The following is a 19,582-nucleotide window of genomic DNA, read 5'->3' on the forward strand; positions in this document are numbered from 1 at the left end:
AAAGAAAGCCCACTCACGGAAGAGGGTTCTCTTGTATGGGAATGCATGCAAGGAAGGCAAGAAACGCGACTGCTGCTTGGCAAATGAACACAACTCGGAGTGCGGCCGAATACGAGTCAACTGCCGCTTTTCTCGTTTGCGGATCCAACTCCGGTATGATGGCCGTTGAATGCCTGAGGTTGTATGATTCAGGTGTGAGTTGCTCCGGGATGATATTCCAGATGGAGCACAAACCGGATTTTCTCGATGATCTACCGCCTAACTCAGTATAACATCTCAAAGGAGAGGCACCGCACATACTTCGAGAGCATTTGGGCCTTGTATTCGCTGCCGTAACTTGTCATTCAAGACGCCTTGAAGGATGGCGCCGCTGAGGCTATTAAGGCGATGTCGTGCAAAGGACGAGAAGCAGATACTTTTGTGAGTCCATGTTGCATTCTATATATTACATACGTACCTGACTCCGAGTACCTGTCCTGTAGTCCTAAACAGATATGTAACTAGAAAGGTTAGTAATCAAGGTCCAGGTAGTTATATGCTCGGACTCACTTCCGGTTGCGACCGCAATGTCTTCTTTGGAGACGGTAGCAATCATTGCCTGTGGTACGATGAGCGGGTGGCTGTTCATGCACAAGAAACTTTACTCACAATGAGTGTGCTTGTGATGAGGCTAGCCATCCCGAATCCTTGAGGCACGATATCGTACCAGAGATGGAAGGCCGACGTATCATCGTTCCAGAAAACCACGAGTACATTGGCAGCAACGGAGAGCCCAGCGGACGCTAGGGTAAGGGTATATAATTTCCCGGTGCGACGCATGAGCCTATTGTGAATGCCCATGTAAGTAGTGTTGTACCAAGAAAGCGATGAAGCTGACCATCCGGCGAAGACGCTGCCTGTTGAAAGGGCAACCTAAGTGAATAGTTAAGTTTCGATAAATGGGACGGCTTGAGGGGCGTACGGAGTGTGGTAGCAGGTGCAGTCCTAAGTAGCCGAGTTAGCCCAAGGTCGATTTACGTCGGTCGATGTTTCGTACCTGCATCCGTGGACGAGTCAAGACGGACCGAACTGAAATACTAACATGGTATTGACATTCAAATTTTCGACTTCCCGTCGTTCCGGATACTCACCAGAGGAACGTTGTACAACTGAGGGACACATATCAATGCAGATCTGACGGTCAGGGTATAACAAGACGGACCATCGAGAACGCCGCAATACTGCCCAAAAGGTTACAGATAGAGACGGCGAGGGGCGTTCTTTGAGTTATTAGGCGCAGCGGCATAACAGGATATGGCGACCAATGCGTCTCGACCATAACAAACAAGATAGCGAATACAACGCTGGCCGCAAAGAGCCCAACGATGAGCGGGTGACCCCAGGGAAGTTCTTCAGAAGTCTTCAGGCTAAAACCGAGGAGCAATGTGCCCACTGTCCCCACCAGTGTGAAGGACCCAAGGGCATCTACGCGCCTCAGCTTGGAATACGTGCTTTGGTTTTCAACCTCCGACGGCAGCTTGATCGAGACCTTCCACATGACGAGGACAACAGAAAACACCAGGACCGGGATCTGATGCAATACAGGTTTAGTTACTATAAGGGCGAGACGCGTGGTGCTCATTACCTGCACGAGAAATGCCGCACGCCTTGATGAACCCGACACTGAGGTGAGCCGAGCGTTAAAGTGCAACAGTCACGTACCAGCCAAAGGCGTCGTTCATCCAGCCACCCAATGGCCCTCCCAATCCTGCGCCTAGTCCGAATAAACTAAATGTGGAGTCAATAAAATCGGTGCGCAGCGAGATTCAATCACGCACATATTTGCCATGCCTTGGTACAGCCCGCGTTGCTTCCTGCATGTTAGCGTGAGGGTTAGGCGGTTGTGATTGCATTTATACATGACAGGACTCAACAGAGGAATGAGATCTGTCACCGCCACACTCGAGACTAAACAGTGTTCTCATAAGCTTGTGCATGCCCATAATGAGCGTCGTGAGGAATTTACCTGTCATGACCCTGTGCGGAGCGGGTGAGAAGGTGATAAGCTCGTCCGGCCGCATTCGAAGGTCACCTGAATGTACTGACCCTCCGCCTCCCATGCCTGCGACGGCGCGAGCGGCAATCAAGGCCTCCATCGACGGAGCAAGGCCACAAGCAATCGTTCCCAGACCTGGCCTTTGTTTAATAAGCGAACCGGTAGAGGACGAATACGATATGCACCAAAGAACGTCAGTCCCAAGAGCATGGCGCCCTTACGACCCAAGATGTCCGATAGACGTCCTACAAGCACGGGACAATCAGATCCCGCTCCTGCGGCCGTTGCGGCATGCGTTACTGACCATAGAGTGGCGTGAAGCAGCACACGGAGAGTAAGTACGAGGTTCCGATGTATGAAGCCTGGTTAGATCTACGAAGCGCTCAACCGAGCTGTACCATTCGACAGAAGAAGCCACGGACTTGTTGAAATAGCTTCCAATCGGGCTTAGCAATGTTGCAACGATGGTTCCTGTGGGAAACGATTACCCCTGGTCCGGTCACGAATGTATTCTGTTTGAACGCTTGACTGACCGTCCAAAGCGCCAAGGAAGACGGCGCTCCACAGACCGGCCAAAATCCAAGCGAGATCGGATCTGGATACCTGGTTCAGCATCGGCGCGCTCGATACATCAGAGCTTGTGTCCGCATCGGAGTCATCGACGGCATGGTAGGACGGCGGAGGCGACTCGCTGAGAAGCGCCCGTGTCTCCGCTGCGTCTGGCGAGGCGGTCCGGATCGTCATGGTGGGTGGCAGCGTGGCTGGCAGAAAATCCGTGAAGGCTCGCAGCTAAGACCGTGATCCCGGACGCGGACACCGATGGCGACAACTGCAAGAAGCACGGAGGAGCTGCTCACAGCGCGTCCTCAGGTGGGGACTCGGATTCTCGAGTTCGGGTTCCTTATAGCACGCTCGGATTTCGCCCAGCGCTGTCATCAGACCCTTGGGAGATTTCGAGGTTTCTTTTCGTCAACAAAGTCATTCTCCGATCTTCTCGGCAGCTGCTTTCTACGCGATTCGGGTTGACGAATTCGGATCTTCTGCCCCGGGGGCTTCCACACCATTCATCCTATCAGTTCGTTACATCCCAGCCTTCGATTCCGTCTACCGCATATCCTCATACATCTCGCCTCCGCCTCATCCCTGGCCCACGCATAACGTGCCCGGGCCCGTGTACCGTCCTTCCGCCTCCTCCGCACTCTCCGGCCATAAATTTGCCATCTCTGTCGCCGCCCTGAATCCAGGGCACTGTACCACAGCATATCCGGGTTTGCGAGACGCCGTCTTGCCAGCATAACACGCATCAGAGGCCCGTAGACATTGCAACCCGAGACGCGGCAAACCCGTCGCCTATCGTCTCAGCTGTGCCGATCCCGAGCCTGTCGGGTTCAGCTGCAGTTCGCGTGATTGTCATGGACACATCAATCCCCTTCGAGCCATGACCATGTACGCGGGGCGCGTCCGGGGTTTTACGTGTCGCGTACTTATGGCGTCTGTGAGTGGGCCAGTCGAGTGCTGCACCGGCAACATCGGGCAGCTTGAGTTGCAAATATTGACCGCGTTAATGCAGGGATGAGGGAACCGGTGTTTGCAAATTCGCACCAATGTCGGTAGCGCTATTCCACGCGTCTGCTCCCTAGGGCAGAAAAATGTTCATATCCGGAATAACTCGAGTGTATACCCCCTTCTGCGGGTGCCGTACCTACAGCCAGCCGCACCAACGCCCGCAAAACATTCATGACGGTTCCTTGTACACAAGGCGTGTCCGAAGGGTGGTCATTTGGCAACCTCGTGGCTTTGTCGGTTGTCCATCCCCATGTTCTTCCTTCAGTAATCGAATTTCCAGAATTACCCCCGAAGCGCGCCTGCTGACGCTGGAAACCACATTTGCATATCTTCGCTCGCACCTGGGTGCGCAGCGCCGATCTCACCGGTTCTTGTACCAAGTGAGCCCCAGTACTGCAATCCACCCACGTCATTGACTTATGGCATTGTTCTCACCGCGAAGGCAGCCGAAGAGGTGCTAGCTAAGTCAAGAATGCTATCGCTATTCCCTTGACCGTGGACCCTCTGCGATGGGCGCTGCGATCGCGATACGCCTGTGGTCCCTGCCTCAGATGCCGGATATGAAGCGGCAAGAATCGGGGTAAACGCGGCGTCCTGGGTTCGCATAACATCGCGGGGACTGTCCCTACGTGAGGCAGATAGACTTGTTCACATCGTTTTCCGTTCGGGACGGAGATAACATCTCGGTTTGCGCCTGTTTCGAGCGCCTGACAGCCTAGTTTGGGGTCCGAAATCTGATGTCGAGGGCTAGGTCCTCTCGCGATTCCACATATGTTGTCCAAGTCCGACCATCGCAGGGTAAGCGTATACATTCGATCGCGTGCCGCATCCACACTGAGGCAGATAAAGATTCATTGGTTCAGGCCGTCATACCCACATGCCCTGACACGAGGCCTGCCCTGCATTGGTGAAGCGGCTAGGACCTGCGGACGATCCCCATCAGATATACGTCTCGTTCAGCATTTGGCAGTTTGCTACCCGTTCCTCCTACCTCCCGCGCCAACAACTTGTCTTGGAGGATCTCATCGGTCTCCCTTAGAGGTTCTGTGTTTCCTCAAGCTTCAGCCGCTTTTTTTCTCTTTGACGATGTCATACAAGGTCGGATGGTTCTTTTATGTTCATCTACCTAATCATCTGCACAGCACGACGGTGATCCTCGAGACATACTGGGATCCCGCCATCGTGGATCCCGCCGAGAGTTTGTACAGTCATGCTCCAGATTTGCTATCAATTCACCATCGGCGTGTTCACCAATTACAAGAAGGCGTGTCTGGCTACGAGAATCCCCCATCGTCCAAGAAGACTCCTCCGAGTCCGCGGGCGCCAAAGCCACTCAGGATCATACTGTTCGTTAGTTCAGAAGCGTGCATCTCGTTTATAACAATCTCATACAATCAATCTAGCGAAACATGCTTCTCCCGTGTTTCTTCCAGATCTGCGAAAGCGAGGCACGTTGTGCAGATCTGTGGTACCGGTATGTAGTGTCGCTGCGCGCCCGGCGAGGCGACGGTTGCGGTATGATCGCTCTCATGCGCGAAGGTTGTGCAAGGAGCTCGTTGTCTGAGCATATGCTTACCGCAGCTTACTTGGTAGAGGCATGTCCGAGATTCCCACCGGTTCCGCGGATTGAAAGTCGAGACGCATATCGTATCCGATTGGCTCACTGCCACCCAATTGTCCCTTGCGAGATTGATGGCAGGTACACGGCTGTGAGGTCCCTACCTAGGTTGACGCGTATGCAACTCTGCTTCGCGAGGGCTAGAATGGGTGATGGAGGCGTGATATGTCAAAAGATACCGGGTTAGGTGTGGGATCCGGGGTCCGCGAGACGCGAATACACCACGTCGACATCCGCGCCTAGCTCCTGTTCTCTCCTCGATACCCGTCGACTGCCCTCTCGTTGTAGAAGCAAGCACGGATCGTGTCCTGCAACGGTCACCCGCCAGAAAGCATAAAAGCAATTCTTAAAGATCACAGAAGCCTCAGTCTGTTTACCGCAGCTTAGTCAGCGCCTAGACCGGCCCCTTCTGACAGGGCCAACTCAAGAGCTTGTTCGCCGTCGCCCGCTCATTTGTGCGCGGTCTGCCCCCACTCGTCGACGTCCTCACCTCCACCGCGCTAGTTGGTCGTTCCCCATGCCATCAACAGTGCAGCTTTCCACCTCCATGTCGTTTCGCGCTGACCCTGATGGGCTCACCCCTACGGACTCGACTGCCCACCACGACATCCACACCCTGGCGTCGCCCAACAGCGCCTCAACACCGTGGAAGTCGCTGTTGAGGCTCGGTAACCCGTCGTCGAAGAAGCTCGCCCCGAACGGGAACGTGTCCTCGTTGACGCTCGACACCGCCAACGCCCCCCACTCTCCCACCGCGTTCGCACAGATGACCAACGTCTCAGCCACTCCCACCTCTTATGTATCCATGGACAGAAGATCGTCGTACAATTCATCTAATACCCAATCCAGCGATTCGAACAACGGCTCGTCGCCGCGCATGCCCCACCGGACTCCGGCCGCCGCCTTCTACTCCGCCTCGCACCACGTTCTCCCCCCGATCCAAGAGCCACAATCATCTTCCCGCCCTCGGACTAAGTCCGACAAGCAGAAGGGCCTTGGCCGTGGCCGCAAGCAGCCGACGGTGCCCGCGTACCCTCACACCGCAGGCTCCTCGCAAGCGTCGTTTGTCCTCCCCACTGCGTCGCCGTCGCGACCGGGCCCTCTGTCACCCAAGTCGGTCGGCGCGTCCGCAAGCCGCTTTCTGCGCCGCGTGGCCTCTGCGCCCAACGCCAAAAACTTGTTCTCACTCGGATCGCGATCACACTCGTCTCACGGGAACGCAGCCACCAAAAACGGGTTCCTGGCACCGGGATCTGCAGTGCCGCCTGTACCGGGCAGCACGAATGATCTCAATGGGCGTTCTGAACAGGAGGCGAGTTCGCTGGAGACTATCTCATCTACATCATCGCGGGGTCGCCCGCCGGCGTTGCGGATGAACAGTTCTTCCAATAAGATCGGCAAGACTAAGGATCGGGTGGCGACTGGGATGCTGGAGGGGCCAGGGAAGATCGCTTTCCGGAGGACGTACTCAAGCAACTCCATCAAAGTTCGCTCGGTAAGCAACTTCTCGCCGCCGTGCCTGACACCATCGTTGATCTTGTTCTGGCTGGCCAGGTCGAAGTTGGGCCCTCGAGCTTCCAGAAGCTCAAAATGCTGGGTCGTGGCGACGTAGGCAAAGTCTATCTGGTTAGGGAGAAGAAAAGTGGCAAGTTGTTTGCGATGAAAGGTACGCGCGCCTGTTCTGCGTCGCCGTCTTTTTTCTTGACAAACGCGTCATCACAGTGTTATCGAAGAAGGAGATGGTTGCCCGCAAGAAGATCAAGCGCGCGCTGACGGAGCAAGAGATTCTTGCCACCGCAAACCATCCCTTCATCGTTACGCTCTACCACTCTTTTCAGTCGGACGAGTACCTCTATTTTTGCATGGAGTACTGCATGGGCGGCGAGTTCTTCCGGGCGCTGCAGTCGCGGCCAGGAAAGTGCTTGCCGGAGGATGCGGCGCGGTTCTATGCGGCCGAGGTGGTCGCCGCGTTAGAATACCTTCATCTCATGGGCTTCATTTATCGGGATCTCAAACCGGAAAGTAAGTCTGACTCCGCTCGATTTGTTCCCGATGGGCGGCTGACATACGGCGAAACAACCATCAGACATTCTCTTGCATCAGTCTGGACACATCATGCTTTCCGATTTTGACCTGGCCAAACAATCAGGCGAACCTGGAGGCCTACCGACCATCCGCCAATCGGAGACCAACGGGGTGAGTGTCGGTCCTCTCGTGGTGAGAGCGGGATTGACCGAGCGATTTGGGTGAATTTGTATGATCTCTCGCCGTTGTCAGATGCCATTGGTCGACACCAAGACGTGCACTGCCCATTTCCGGACCAATTCGTTTGTGGGAACGGAAGGTGATCGATCATCTCAGTTCCTTATGCGTCAATCGCTGATGGGGGGCAACCGCCCACGATCTCAGAGTACATCGCGCCCGAGGTTATTGGGAACCTGGGACATACATCGGCCGTGGATTGGTGGACGCTCGGCATCTTGATCTATGAGATGATCGTGAGTGACGAGCCGTGTTTAATCGCTGCTTCGCTCATCCCCGAGATGCTCCAGTACGCCACGACGCCGTTCAAGGGTCGCACGCGGGAAGACACCTTCCAGAACGTTATCAAGCTGCCTGTTCATTTCCGTGATACGCCCAAAGTGACCTCGTGCGTGCTACACCGCCTGCGGTTGATACGTGCGGTGGCTGATGTGATACCGTGTGGTGCTGCGTGCAGGGCGGGGAAGGACATCATCAACCGGCTCCTGGACAAGAGGGAGAACTACCGGTTGGGCAGCAAGAGCGGAGCGAGCGAGGTGAAGCAACACAAGTGGTTTGCCAAAACGAACTGGGGTCTCCTGCGGAATTCGCAACCTCCCGTGAGTGGCGATTTCGTCCCGTGGGGGTGGCCCGGGGCCCATGATCCGAAGATCGTGCGGCCGCGTCTAATTCAGACGGGGACCGCTACTGCCTATTGCGGAACGTTCGCTGACCACATGCGCGCTCTCGCACATAGATCGTGCCGACGGCATCGAACGGGATTGACGCGGTCAACTTCCGACATCTGCAGGAATCGACGTCCCTGCACCTCGAAAAGGGCGAGATAATGGCCATTGCCGGCGCCGGGCATCCAGTGAACGGCGCGCCGTCGACGCCCGGCGTGGACGACGGCCTGGACCCCATGGACGCCGCCTTGTTCGCGTCCTTCTCGAACGTGACCTTGCATTACGACGACGAAACGGACGAGTGATAGTGTAGTGAAACGAAACGTCCTTCCTGGCTTTTTTTTCCCTCTTCCTCTCGTTATCCCGGACTGGCGGCAGGTTCATGGACAGGTCTGTGTTTCGCGTACAATATTGGTTTGCGCTCTCCCCGGGTTTCATCTCGTTCACGCTCATTCTCTCACCTCGTCTCTCATTCATCACTGCTGCATCACCGCCATGGCATTCATCACAAAGTTGCTATCCTACAATTTGGCGTTACTACTACTTGACAATTCTGGCCACTTGCTCTCGGTTTCTATGCATCATCTTTAGAGTTGGGGACCGTGTACATTATGCAGTTATTTTCGAGAGCCGAACACGGAGCCTGTCCCGCGTCTGAATGGAGGAGGGTACTTTGCCTGGGAGCGGAGACAAGCTATCTGGGTGATGATCAGCTCGTGTTTAGCCGACAGCAGACGGGCACGGGGATTCTGCTGGAGGGGAGACGTCATGGGCACTGGCGGGGGAAGACGCCGGAGGGAGGCGGCGGTTGGGCGCTGGGTGTCGGGGCTGGGTCCGGGAAAGAGAGAGGATTTGGCTTTGCGAGAGGAAGCTTCTGATGGAGTCTTCTGCCGACCGTTTGTAGGCCGTGTGTTGATCATGCACGAGGCGTGACGACGGCCGGTGAATTTCTCGGATTTTGGCCATGTGCCCATCTGAACTTTTCGGGGGTTCGGGGTACGTAACCTCACCCTAGATCTGATCGGCCCAATCGGGGCTGGCGGGGGGGCGAGCGCGACGGGTGGGCGGCGGCGGGGGGAGGAGGGAGCGCACGGGGACCGGGGACGCTCGCGGGGCGCGGCGGCGGGGGCGTCAGGGTCGCTGGCAGACTCGCCGTGCTCGTATCCGGGCGCGAGGGAGGGGCGGAGGGGGCGCGAGGGGAGTGGCCCGAGGAGGATCAGTCTGATGGGTCGTGCACGTGAGAAAGCCTCGGCGGAAGCTATCGCATTCCACCGAAGCGCTCTGCGTATTTAGATTCGGCTCAGCCAAGGCGCGTTCCAGCGACGTTGGGACGGGCCACCGACTCTTTGCGCTGTCCATGTCCGAGATCTACAACGACTACCCCCGCCCACACGACTCCCACTCGTACAGCGGCGCGCACGACATGGCCTACTCCAACCACCTCGTCCCCTCCGCGCCCTCCTCCGCCTCCAACGCGTCCTCGCCCTCCGACGGCCACTCCCCCGTCAACACCACCCCCAAGGGCGAGCACCAGCAGGGCCAGGCCGCCCCGCCGCAAAAGCCGGAGGGCAAGCAGCAGGCGACCTTCCTTACAAAACTCTACGCGTAAATTTTCTCGTCCCCCCTCGTCGCGCCCGACCCCTCGTCCGCTGACCGCCCGTTCCGAAACAGGCTCCTCGAGCGTCCCGAAAACCACCACATGATCCGCTGGGATCCCCAGGGAGAGCACATCATCGTCGAAAAGCCAGAGCAGCTCGCAATCCACGTCCTTCCGAGCGTTTACCGTCAGTCGCGCTTCGCCAGCTTCTCCCGGCAACTCAACGTAATTCTTTCCCGATTATTTCACTTCTCTTCCCCGGAGTTCCTGACTTCTTCTGCACAGATCTATGGCTTCATGCGCAAGGTCAACCTCCGCAACGTCGACCCCGCGATCGACGACCCCGACGCCAGCACGTGGTGTAAGTCGCGTTCCGGAACTTACGTCGCCGCGACGCTAACGCATGATCCATGACACACAGCACACCCCACCCTCAACCGTCACTCGCCGCCCGACGTCGTCGCCAACTTCAAGCGCCGCGTCCCGCCGCGCATACCCAAGTCCAAGAAGCGTGAGGCCGAAGTCCCGCCCAACTTGGCTCCCCGGTCCGCCGTCGGCCTTGCACCCATGCCACCCTCGATGGGCGGACCCTTGCCGTCGGCGATGACCTCCTCTCCTTTTGTTCGTGGACGAGCTCGTGCATTTACTACTCCTGGGTCGTTTACTCCGTTGAGTCAGGGAGGTGCCGTGGGTTGGGGGACCAGTTATCCTCGATCTTCTCTTCCGCCTCTGACCGTCCCCAACGACGGTGCTCCCATGGGACACAGCGGCGTCTATGGTCACGGTCAACAGGCTTACAGCCATTCGTCGCACTCTGTCAGCCAGATGTCTCCTACCGATGAAAACCCGAACTCGTTCTACTCGAGCGGCCAGCGGGAGATGATGGTTCCCTCGTCGCAGTACTCGTACCACGACAATCAGACGTGGGGTTTCCAGTCCAACCCAACCGGGCACTCGGGCAGTCTCTCGTCTCTGTTGAACCCCAGCTCGAGCAACGGCTACGCGTCCTCACGTCCTCCGATCAACACCTACCCCTCCTTCAACACTCCGAGCCACCCCAGCCCGGTCTCGGACAGCCGACCGAACACCGGCTACTCTGTCTCGTCCATCAACTCGATGACGTACGAGGACAGCAAGGGCTCTTCGCACTTCTCGCACGACTACAACCGGCCGGGCTCGAGCCACCACGGAGGGCGGCCGTTGTCGCCCGCTGGGTCGCGCCCCGGGTCTTCGCATCAACCGTACCCGCAGGACACGCTAAGCGTGCGCCGTGCGCGGCGGCACAGCCAAGCGATGAGCCCGTACCCGAGCCCGTACGGCGGCCACGGGAGCGCGGACAACCGTCCGTCGACGTCTCCACACCCGCTGCACGGCGGCGACGCCGGGGGCGAGCACTCGCTCCCCCGCGTGCGCAGCATGGCCTCGACCACGAGCGGCGGCGACTCGTACAGCTTCAATCCGGCGCAAGGCGACTTTGCATACTCGGCGGCGCCGATGAACGGGAGCGTCGACTCGCTCGGAGGAGGAGGATGGGATTCCAGCCGGTCAGTGCGGCCATCGACCTCTGCGTCGTCTTTGTCCGCCGCTTCACACACGTCGTCCTCGCAGGCGCACACGCCCCCCGCCGGAGACCACTACGCAGGGGAGACTGATATCCACCGATGTTAGTCGCCGTTTTTCGTTTCGCCCGCCGCCTCTCCCTCCCTCCTCGTGCTCTGGTGTCTCTTTTTATTCGCGCTGCTCACGCGTGCTGACTAGTCTTGAACTAGTATCGCCCGACTTCGGCTACGTCCCCATGAACGAGCACATCCCGCACTATACCAAGCCGCAGGAAATCTAGACGGCGGCACGTAGACGGCCTGGGTCGACGTCGACGCGACACGATACCCGCTGGTGGCTTTTCGCTCCTCGCGTTGTTTCCATGAACTTTCTTCTACTGGGACGCTGTCTGTTTTTTTCCTTCGCCGCTCTTCGGACAGTCGTGTGGAGCCTGTCTATGCCTGACTTCTGTGATGATCTCGACTTTGCCTGATCGCATACAACCGTGTATCTCTTTTTACCCTCTCTGCCTGTGCGCCGTGTACCCATAGAATGTTTGCGCCGTCTGTACTGAATACGATACGGGAAAAGCACATCTTTTCGAGCCGCCTGCATCTGCCCACGGCGGGCTTCCATTCGGATCTTCGATAGCGAGAAAGAAGCAGCGACCGCGCGGGATTCGCTCGTGTTGACATTGAATGGGAGGAGCCCGGCTGAACGGTTCGGCCGGCATCCTAGGCCTTCCAACAGAAGGGTCTGATCGGTGTTCATCGTCCTTATGCGCTTCGCACCGGATCGGGTAAGTGATGACAAGCGTCCAATGCCATGTCACGCAGGGCTTCCTTCGTCGGGGTGTCACCCAGATCGCTGCCGCGACGCGACCCATGATCTGAATCAACCCGCCAACCTCGACGCGCGCGGGTCTCATGGGTATCTATCACGCGCCTCAAATTACACCAACCTCGCCGTCTCTCTCGTGTCGTGCTCGCGTCGTGCGCAACGTTGCAGGTGAGACCAGGGCGACGGCGCTTTGCCTTTGGCTCATCTATCAGTGTGTGAATCATATGGGCCAGCGGTATAGCCAGGCGGATGGACCCGTAACGAGGGTTGGCACCCGCGAGGCGATGGCAATTGTCTCGGCCCGCGCCGCCCGCGTAATAGTATGCAGTCGCAACGTTCAGGATGAATAAACCACGAAGAGAGCACGAAAAGGGCAGGGAGGAGCTGCGGCAGATGATCTGCGCGCGGACGAGAGCGAGACACGCGCATGATCAACGCGAGACGGATATGGCGGACAGGCCGCGATGGGGGCGAGATCTGACCGGGCGCTCGGGCGTTCGGGACGGTGGTGCGGCCATCATAGCGGAGGCAATTTTGCACGACGTGACGTGCGGCAGAGCACCGTGTAGCGAACCGTGGGGGGTCGAGGAGAAGAAGCCCCCACTTCCCCCCCGCGTAGACTGCGCCGCTCTCTGTCCCCCCAACCGAGAGTCGACGATGTTCCCGAACTTCGAAGTCGAACCCCCCCGTCCGCCGGGTGGGTGGTTCGGAATTATATGAGGTCATGCAAATGCCTATCTTCTACCCCTTCCAGCCCCGTCTCGCGTCCGAGAACGGCTGCGCGCGCTCCTCCCTCTCGCTCGCGAATCTAGGCTCTCGGGCACCCATCCACATACAAACCTCTGGCTTCTTACTTCCGCCGACTCTGCGCATGATGGCAAAGCGCCCACCGGCCGCATTCAATGACAGCAGCCATTTGCGAGTATCGCCTTTGTCTACGTGTGTATGGCTTGTATGGATCCAGAAGTACAATCGATAATCAGCAGTACAGATAACACCAATACGTGTAAGGAGCAGTTGAATAAGTGAGAGAAAGACAGAGAGCAAATTATGAGCGTCCGTGTCCATTGGCACTATCGTTATTCGCTCCCTCTGCCGCCGCCGTCGCGCCGTCCTCGGCCCATCGCGACCCTGTTGGCGACGCGTCCGAGGCCGCCGCGCTCTGCAGCTGCACGCTGCCAATCAGTGGCGACTCCGACATGGATCGATCCTCGTCTGAGGCCAGGAACGCGACCCGCTCCTCGCTGTTATGCGAGGGTAGTACAACGTCGTCGTCGTCGAGTTCCTCGTCCACCGCTTTACGCGCGACGTATGAGAGGTATACGAGGATGGAGACGCAGAGGATGATGCCGCCGATGGTAAAGCCCTGCTTGAGCGAGTGGCTGCCCTCGTCCTTAGTATCCTCCGCGTCGTCGCCGTCCTTGGCACCCTTTTGAAGGTGATAGTCCGCGAAAGAATGAATCGAGGCACCGATCGTGGTGTGGATGATGACCTTGAAGAGCGACAACGCCGTGCAGACGGTGTACGTCTTGAACGTGAGCGTCGGCGAAGCGGCCAGCAGGCAATTCATAACCTATCGGGGATACGAGCACGCAAAGTTAACTATAGCTCAGCGCAACTCGAATATGCCCACACCCACATTATACGGGTACGGTGCGAGCCGGATCAGGAAGAGAAGCGTCGGGCGCTTCTCGATAGCCCGGACGACGCGTTTAATCGTCGCTGCCTGAGTGAGCCATTTGGTGATCGACTCGCGGAAAAAGTAGCGCGAGGTGAGGAAGACGAGGACGGCGCCGGTGAGCGCCGCCGAATACGAGAGCACGGCGCCACGGATGGCGCCAAAAGTATAGCCAGATAAGATAATGAGCGTGCTGTATAATGGTACAGGAGCTGCGCACGCTGCGTTAGAGAGACGATTCGACGTCAGAGAACAGAACGGAGACTCACGAATTGTAGTTATAACGATCATAGAGAATAGGGTCACGTAGCCCAGCGGGGCTTCCTCACGGATCCAGTGTGAGAGGTCATCAAGACCTGTGTGGGCATGAGCGGCCGCCTCGACACTAATCGAGCGACTGGTTTTGACTTACCGTGGAAGACCTGCGACTTCCAAAATGCGATGGCTATGAGGAAGCCTATAGATGTCATCCCGTATAAGATGATGGGCACGAAGGGCTTGACTAGGTTCATTATCCGTAACCCCCGCGGGCGCGTGTACCGCGGGCAGGCCGGCGCTGTCTCGGGGACGAAGACTTGCGCATGCGTAGGACGCGACGCGCTCGTTGATGTCCGCGGCGGCGCGTATAATGTCGGCGTCGCGTCTAGCGGAGGGCGCGTCGACGTGGGTGATATGGTGAGCGGCCTAGTCGAAAACTCTGCGGTCTCCAGCCGGGGTGGTCGCGAGGACCTCGCTTGGCTGATATCTCCTAGCGGCGAGTCCATGGGCGTTGTCGGTATCGGTGAACGGGTGAAGAGGAATGTATAGTGGAAAGATTGGGTCTGTCGGTCGGGCGCAGGCACCGCCAAGCTTGAGCTGGGCGGAGATGGATTGATGGGGGCGGGGGGTGGTGACCGCTGCCTGGGCGGTGCAGGTAAGCTGCGGGCCCGGGTGATGGAGTGGCCTTTGCACTGAGTTCCCGACGAAAGAAAGAGGATGAAGGAGAGTCGGCGACGGCGGGGGGGTCTTCGAAGATGAAAAGCTGAAAGATAGGGCGGAACTCAAAATGTGATGCCCAGTGCGCAACCAGCATGGCAGCCGGGTCACGTTGGAGCTCCCCTGTAATATCGCAGGTGCCCCTTGCCGCGGCCGCATACACCGAGCCCCTTTGCTCATTTTCGTTGACATTTCGGAACCGATTCACATCTACGTACGCCATACCGTGTTCAAATCCATCCTTTAGTCGGTGAAACGCGTATATCGAGGTTAACGGCGAGCATAAACCTCGGGTCAGCGCCTACACGTGTCCTAGCGACGTGAGCGATGACGTAGCATTCGAGGTGAAAGCCTCCACAAGATGAAGTTATCAGCCCGTTCAGACACCGTTCGTACCCTCTTCGAAACCTCCACAACAGGTTTCTGGGGCGGTCATGCTTGGCGGAAGCTGGTCACGCCCGGCCCGCGTAGCATGGCGCCACGGACATTGCCACGCACCGGACAAACGGAAGACTCGCACACAAGGTCCAAACGCCGCCGTGAGGCAGCACGAGGGCACAGGGACTAGTATAGCATTAGCAGTATCATGGACGGCGGACGTCGCCGGAAAGATTATTCCGAAGGCAGGTATCAAACGATGTACAACGAAGGCCCGAATTAGCAACGTGAGCACCAGGGGAAAGCAACCATGGGAGAGTCAAATTCGTCAAAACGGAGGATTCGAAGGCTTGATCAGCGATAGTTTGTGGTTATTATAGAGCTTAGCGGTACTGATGGCCAAGGGCAGCGAGGTCAGCTTCGGGAAGAAGAGCAGATCGCGGACGCATATTCCTCGTACCTGAGCACTGCGGAAGCCAACCCGGTGATGGCCTGCATCGGTGCCTTGGCCTTCTTCATCTTGAAAACGTCATACGCTGCGAACGAGGCGGCGTCGGTGCTTCTTCCCCAGCGACCAGGAACGGAGGGGGAACTCACAGACGAAAACGAGGTCCATGAGGAGCTTCGCGCGGGTTATTTGTAGCCAGTAGTCCTTCTTCTGCAAGCGCTGTAGCTCCTTCTCGTCGTGTTTGGACGCGGGTATTGACTTTGACGTGGTCCCGGTCATCGATTCGGTATACAACCGAGACTCAACTGCAGAACCTTCAATATCCGGTGGCGGCACGACATTGCATCTCCCGTGCTCACCTTCGTGCTGGAGGCCGATGATGACGCTCCGTTCTACGGCATTCTCGACCAGGTTGACGAGAGTACTGGCAAACCAGCACCAGTCAGACAGACGCGCGGCTCTATCTCCTGTGCGCTTTCCCAAGAGACCAAGTTTGGAGAACGTCGCCAGGTCATCCGACACGGCGTTGAGCAGCTCCAGCAACACCGGGGGAGGCGCATGAAGCACCGTGTGTAGCAGCGGTTTCGCGGCCGTCTTCGACTTCCCCAGTATTCCGTCGGAGGAGGCGTGATGTTGGTCCATAATGGAATGCAATGGATGCAACCAATTGAATAATATCAAGCATTTCCTGTTAGCCCGTGAGTATACCATAGTAAACCTCCCGTCAACACATGGCTGCCCCACCTTGTTAGCGAGAATCCGGCAGCTGTGGACTCCAGCCGCTTGACTATCTCAACTTCCCATGAGCGACCTGTCGGCTTTCTGAGTGCCGCCGTTGCAGCTAGCGTAGTGTGCACGAGAAGATAAACGCGTATCGAGTATTGCAGTAATTTCTGTCTGGACGTCAGCAAAGGTCTAGTGTGCAGCAGTTCAAACGTACGAGAGTCTTGTCCCGCCCGTAACTTGTACTGAGCACCTCCTTCCAAATGGTTTCATGCCTAACCTTCTTCCGAGGTCTGGGCGTAGTAGGTTCCTCGTCTACGCTCTCCGCTTCGTGTTCAGACTTGTTGTCCCCCTTCGCACCGTATATTTCTTGACCATACACTTGTGTCGAATTCGTCGACGCAGCGTTGGAGATGATGGAGGTGCGTGGCGTGCGAGGCGGATGCTGTGAGAGCGGATTCATCTGGAAAGACGAGCCGGAGGGCTCAAAAGACGGCGAGAACACCGCATCATCATGCACCGAAGACGAGCCCGAGGACGCTCCAAAGGCGCCAGAATGAGGAAAGGAGATGGACGACATGGATTCGGTATAGCCGGCTGTAAACAGAGTGAGCAGTGGTAGGCGCGCGCGCGCGCGTGTAGCGGGAAGCACGTGTATCCCGACCTCCTTCGGCTCCTGGATCAGAGTTTCTCGTCCTGCAAGCAACTCGAGCTTCAGATCCGCTGTCCGGGTACCATGTCTGTCACGTCAGGCATACGCTCGCCTGCCCGCTCGGAAGCGCAGTCTCCCGTCTCTCGCACCAAGTTCGACGCTGATCTCCTCAAGGCGTACATGAAGAAGCTGCTGTCCACAACGTTACAGAGTGCCGCGTGGCCAGAGCCCAAGGAGCGGCATCGCGTCAAGGGTTGGATGAAGGAGATAGGCGAGCGCGTCAAGGAGAGAATGATTGGTACGGTTATCTGCATTCACGTCATGTCCGGTGAAGATACCGCGTGTCTCATTCATGCCTCAGAGATTGAACCCAGAGGCTTGTGCGTGACATGTGTATTGGCGAAACCCGCTACGTAAACTCTGCGCTCATGAAACCGCAGCAAATATATTGTCATGACCCAAATCAATGAGAATCTCGGACAAGGAGGACGGTGTGTATCTCCGGTTTGGCGTCACTTCCCTCCACTCACTCTTCACTCCAGAGCAGATATGGCATGCCATTGGGAAGATACGGACACAGTGGCTCAGGAGGTGTTTGTGAACGTGAGCAACACAGTGACCTCACAATAGACTCTGGTAGAGGCTGAATCCCTACAGGATTCCTTGATCTGTATTTGTCTCGCGTTCGCTGTACGGACAGCCTGATATACCTGGACTCAGCATTTATATACCCTGCAGTATACTTTTACATGCCATTTAATCAGATGACGCAGCTCAAGGTTGAAGGATGAATGTTTCAACCCAATCTCCGCCAAACGACAAGTCGCTCCCTTCCGACATGGTTTTCCGAGCTGACCTCGGGAACCTCGTCAATCACCTTCTCCCATCCTTCTCCCAAAGGTTCGAGATAATGCTCCGGCCGGACAAAGAACGGGGGGCCGACATCCTGAGGTGGGTCTATGGGGAAGATGAGCGTGATCAGTACTCCGCCAGGCTTCACGAGCTCCCGCATCTTTTTGCCCCAATCATTGCGCATGCTCGGAAGAATGGCGACGAAGAAACTGCTCCTACGTGAGTCCGGAAATGATGTTGCGGAGGACGTTGACGTACGTGTAATCGAAGATCAGGTCAAATCGTTCCTCGTCGGAGACCGAGTATCGGAAGAAGTCGATGACTTCAAAGGAAACGTTGCTCGGAAGTCCATTGGGGCTGCTCGATGCATGCCTAGGGACCCAAGTGCCTTGAATTACTGGGAAAACACCCTAATCTATGCCTGGCTCACTGTTTGGCGGCTTCCACAGCCGTCGGAGAAATGTCAGCGGCAACAGTGTCGTAGCCCAAAGTCTCCGCTATGAAGATAGCATCATAGCCCTGCAGTGTGATATTGAAGCTGGAAATGTTGGATCACGATAACGAACCAACCTTGCCACATCCAGGTACAAGAGCTCGACCGGTCTTTGGCAGCTCCAGACGGCCCGACTCCAACAAAGTGCGCAAAGGAGGTTGAATCTTGCCCACGTCCTTCATCCGTGTTTAGTTTCACCGGGCTCTCCTGACTGCCACCGACGACCACTCTTACCCATGGCGTAGCCTAGTTCAGATCGGGTGTTCAACGTTTAAAGTGCGTCTTCAATCTGGATCAGCTTCGCTCCAATGCTAACCTGAATCTTCCTGATTACATATGATCAGATAAATTGGTCTACTCCGTGAAGTATGACCGACCACGCATCGTCCCAACCGTTTTGGCCTCGTTCCTTGATAAGCTCTCTGACCTTAGCTTGCGCTGGGTTGGTCGAGACCATGTCCGATGACTGTAAGATGTTGTGTCGAGGAAACGAAACGAGTTTGAGTTGACAATAAACGGCAGAATGAAGATGCCGGATACCGAGCCTGGGAATGTCGGGAAACACGTACGGGCTTTGTGGCGTTGCGGTTTCTCACTCTTACTCGTCCTTCTCGGCGAGTTCTTCACCAACCCTGCCGCTCATGACGAACTATGAGCTGGGCCCAACACCCCAAAAACTTTTGTCCGCGGAACTGAGATATTCGTCCGACAACTTTCCCTCGAAGGTTCTCCGCACAGTCTTTAATTAGAGAACAGCGCTGGGATGCATGATCCTTGAAAGCGTTAACGTGACAATGCTGCCGTGTCGGCATGCACTTGGAATGTTATCGGTGAGGACATATTCTCGATCTCCTACTTCTAGTGGTTCATTTGACCCTTTAGTCCTCAGTTACGCAGAGAACCGCTGTAGTGCCGCATGCATCGCCTTAAGGGTAGCTTTTGGAGCTCTCTGCACCAGTAATACACTGCTGTATGGGAAGCTTGATCTAGACACTCCCTTATCTTTGCATCTCTTCCGTGATTCGGCACTTGTACGTCCATGCTTCCGTAACATTAGGTAACATTCCCAAGTGGATCGCCATAGTCACTGCAAGAAGATCCGAACCCGCCGACACACTCCACGTCCCACGGCTGCTGACTGACTGTCGATGGAAGCGCGTGTCTGTATACTGGAGCTCATTCATTGTAACGGCAACTTACGTTGTCGAGGAAATCGTTTCGCTGCGTCTGTTTCAAAGCGGTCTTCGCTGCTCGTGGTCTA

General features: G+C 56.7%; 7 protein-coding genes across 7 annotated transcripts; 3 read left to right on the plus strand and 4 right to left on the minus strand.

Moving 5' to 3' along the window:
- Positions 1-13: 13 nt before the first annotated feature.
- PUNSTDRAFT_65556 (vacuolar amino acid permease) lies at positions 14-2,779 on the minus strand (the record flags this gene model as incomplete). The annotated part of the gene is made up of 19 exons (XM_007382111.1): positions 14-202; positions 301-376; positions 458-500; positions 550-598; positions 649-823; positions 878-912; positions 962-984; positions 1,037-1,076; positions 1,131-1,148; positions 1,193-1,570; positions 1,625-1,646; positions 1,702-1,767; positions 1,818-1,853; positions 1,914-1,947; positions 2,072-2,170; positions 2,221-2,280; positions 2,340-2,407; positions 2,458-2,506; positions 2,569-2,779. 19 exons carry the CDS (start codon positions 2,777-2,779, stop codon positions 14-16), a joined length of 1,671 nt encoding a protein of 556 aa, XP_007382173.1.
- A 410-nt stretch (positions 2,780-3,189) lies between these two features.
- Positions 3,190-8,796, plus strand: PUNSTDRAFT_142627 (Pkinase-domain-containing protein). Its single transcript, XM_007382112.1, has 15 exons — positions 3,190-3,530; positions 3,606-3,834; positions 3,882-3,981; positions 4,044-4,399; positions 4,451-4,947; positions 5,005-5,140; positions 5,195-6,714; positions 6,774-6,885; positions 6,942-7,241; positions 7,306-7,415; positions 7,497-7,563; positions 7,629-7,717; positions 7,772-7,869; positions 7,939-8,080; positions 8,218-8,796. Exons 7-15 carry the CDS (start codon positions 5,737-5,739, stop codon positions 8,449-8,451), a joined length of 2,130 nt encoding a protein of 709 aa, XP_007382174.1. The 5' UTR covers positions 3,190-3,530; positions 3,606-3,834; positions 3,882-3,981; positions 4,044-4,399; positions 4,451-4,947; positions 5,005-5,140; positions 5,195-5,736; the 3' UTR covers positions 8,452-8,796.
- An 850-nt stretch (positions 8,797-9,646) lies between these two features.
- Positions 9,647-11,871, plus strand: PUNSTDRAFT_51267 (uncharacterized protein). Its single transcript, XM_007382113.1, has 3 exons — positions 9,647-9,968; positions 10,029-10,104; positions 10,165-11,871. The coding sequence occupies exons 1-3, from the start codon at positions 9,846-9,848 to the stop codon at positions 11,409-11,411; spliced, it is 1,446 nt and encodes a 481-aa protein (XP_007382175.1). The 5' UTR covers positions 9,647-9,845; the 3' UTR covers positions 11,412-11,871.
- A 1,128-nt stretch (positions 11,872-12,999) lies between these two features.
- Positions 13,000-15,026, minus strand: PUNSTDRAFT_100352 (uncharacterized protein). The gene is made up of 4 exons (XM_007382114.1): positions 14,213-15,026; positions 14,070-14,156; positions 13,762-14,012; positions 13,000-13,695 (listed from the first exon to the last, which is right to left on the minus strand). The coding sequence occupies exons 1-4, from the start codon at positions 14,562-14,564 to the stop codon at positions 13,171-13,173; spliced, it is 1,215 nt and encodes a 404-aa protein (XP_007382176.1). The 5' UTR covers positions 14,565-15,026; the 3' UTR covers positions 13,000-13,170.
- Positions 15,027-15,481: 455 nt separating this feature from the next.
- Positions 15,482-16,911, minus strand: PUNSTDRAFT_100354 (uncharacterized protein; the record flags this gene model as incomplete). The annotated part of the gene is made up of 6 exons (XM_007382115.1): positions 16,542-16,911; positions 16,346-16,494; positions 15,961-16,289; positions 15,751-15,906; positions 15,614-15,689; positions 15,482-15,545 (listed from the first exon to the last, which is right to left on the minus strand). Exons 1-6 carry the CDS (start codon positions 16,902-16,904, stop codon positions 15,482-15,484), a joined length of 1,137 nt encoding a protein of 378 aa, XP_007382177.1. The 5' UTR covers positions 16,905-16,911.
- Positions 16,912-17,060: 149 nt separating this feature from the next.
- PUNSTDRAFT_112491 (uncharacterized protein) lies at positions 17,061-17,681 on the plus strand (the record flags this gene model as incomplete). Its single annotated transcript, XM_007382116.1, has 5 exons — positions 17,061-17,274; positions 17,338-17,356; positions 17,417-17,467; positions 17,519-17,579; positions 17,634-17,681. 5 exons carry the CDS (start codon positions 17,061-17,063, stop codon positions 17,679-17,681), a joined length of 393 nt encoding a protein of 130 aa, XP_007382178.1.
- Positions 17,682-17,685: 4 nt separating this feature from the next.
- PUNSTDRAFT_119580 (S-adenosyl-L-methionine-dependent methyltransferase) lies at positions 17,686-18,778 on the minus strand (the record flags this gene model as incomplete). The annotated part of the gene is made up of 6 exons (XM_007382117.1): positions 17,686-18,037; positions 18,087-18,200; positions 18,259-18,347; positions 18,399-18,497; positions 18,556-18,567; positions 18,695-18,778. 6 exons carry the CDS (start codon positions 18,776-18,778, stop codon positions 17,773-17,775), a joined length of 663 nt encoding a protein of 220 aa, XP_007382179.1. The 3' UTR covers positions 17,686-17,772.
- Positions 18,779-19,582: the final 804 nt, after the last annotated feature.

This window comes from Punctularia strigosozonata (assembly GCF_000264995.1).
Source record: "Punctularia strigosozonata HHB-11173 SS5 unplaced genomic scaffold PUNSTscaffold_4, whole genome shotgun sequence".
In the NCBI taxonomy this organism is placed as follows: domain Eukaryota; kingdom Fungi; phylum Basidiomycota; class Agaricomycetes; order Corticiales; family Punctulariaceae; genus Punctularia; species Punctularia strigosozonata.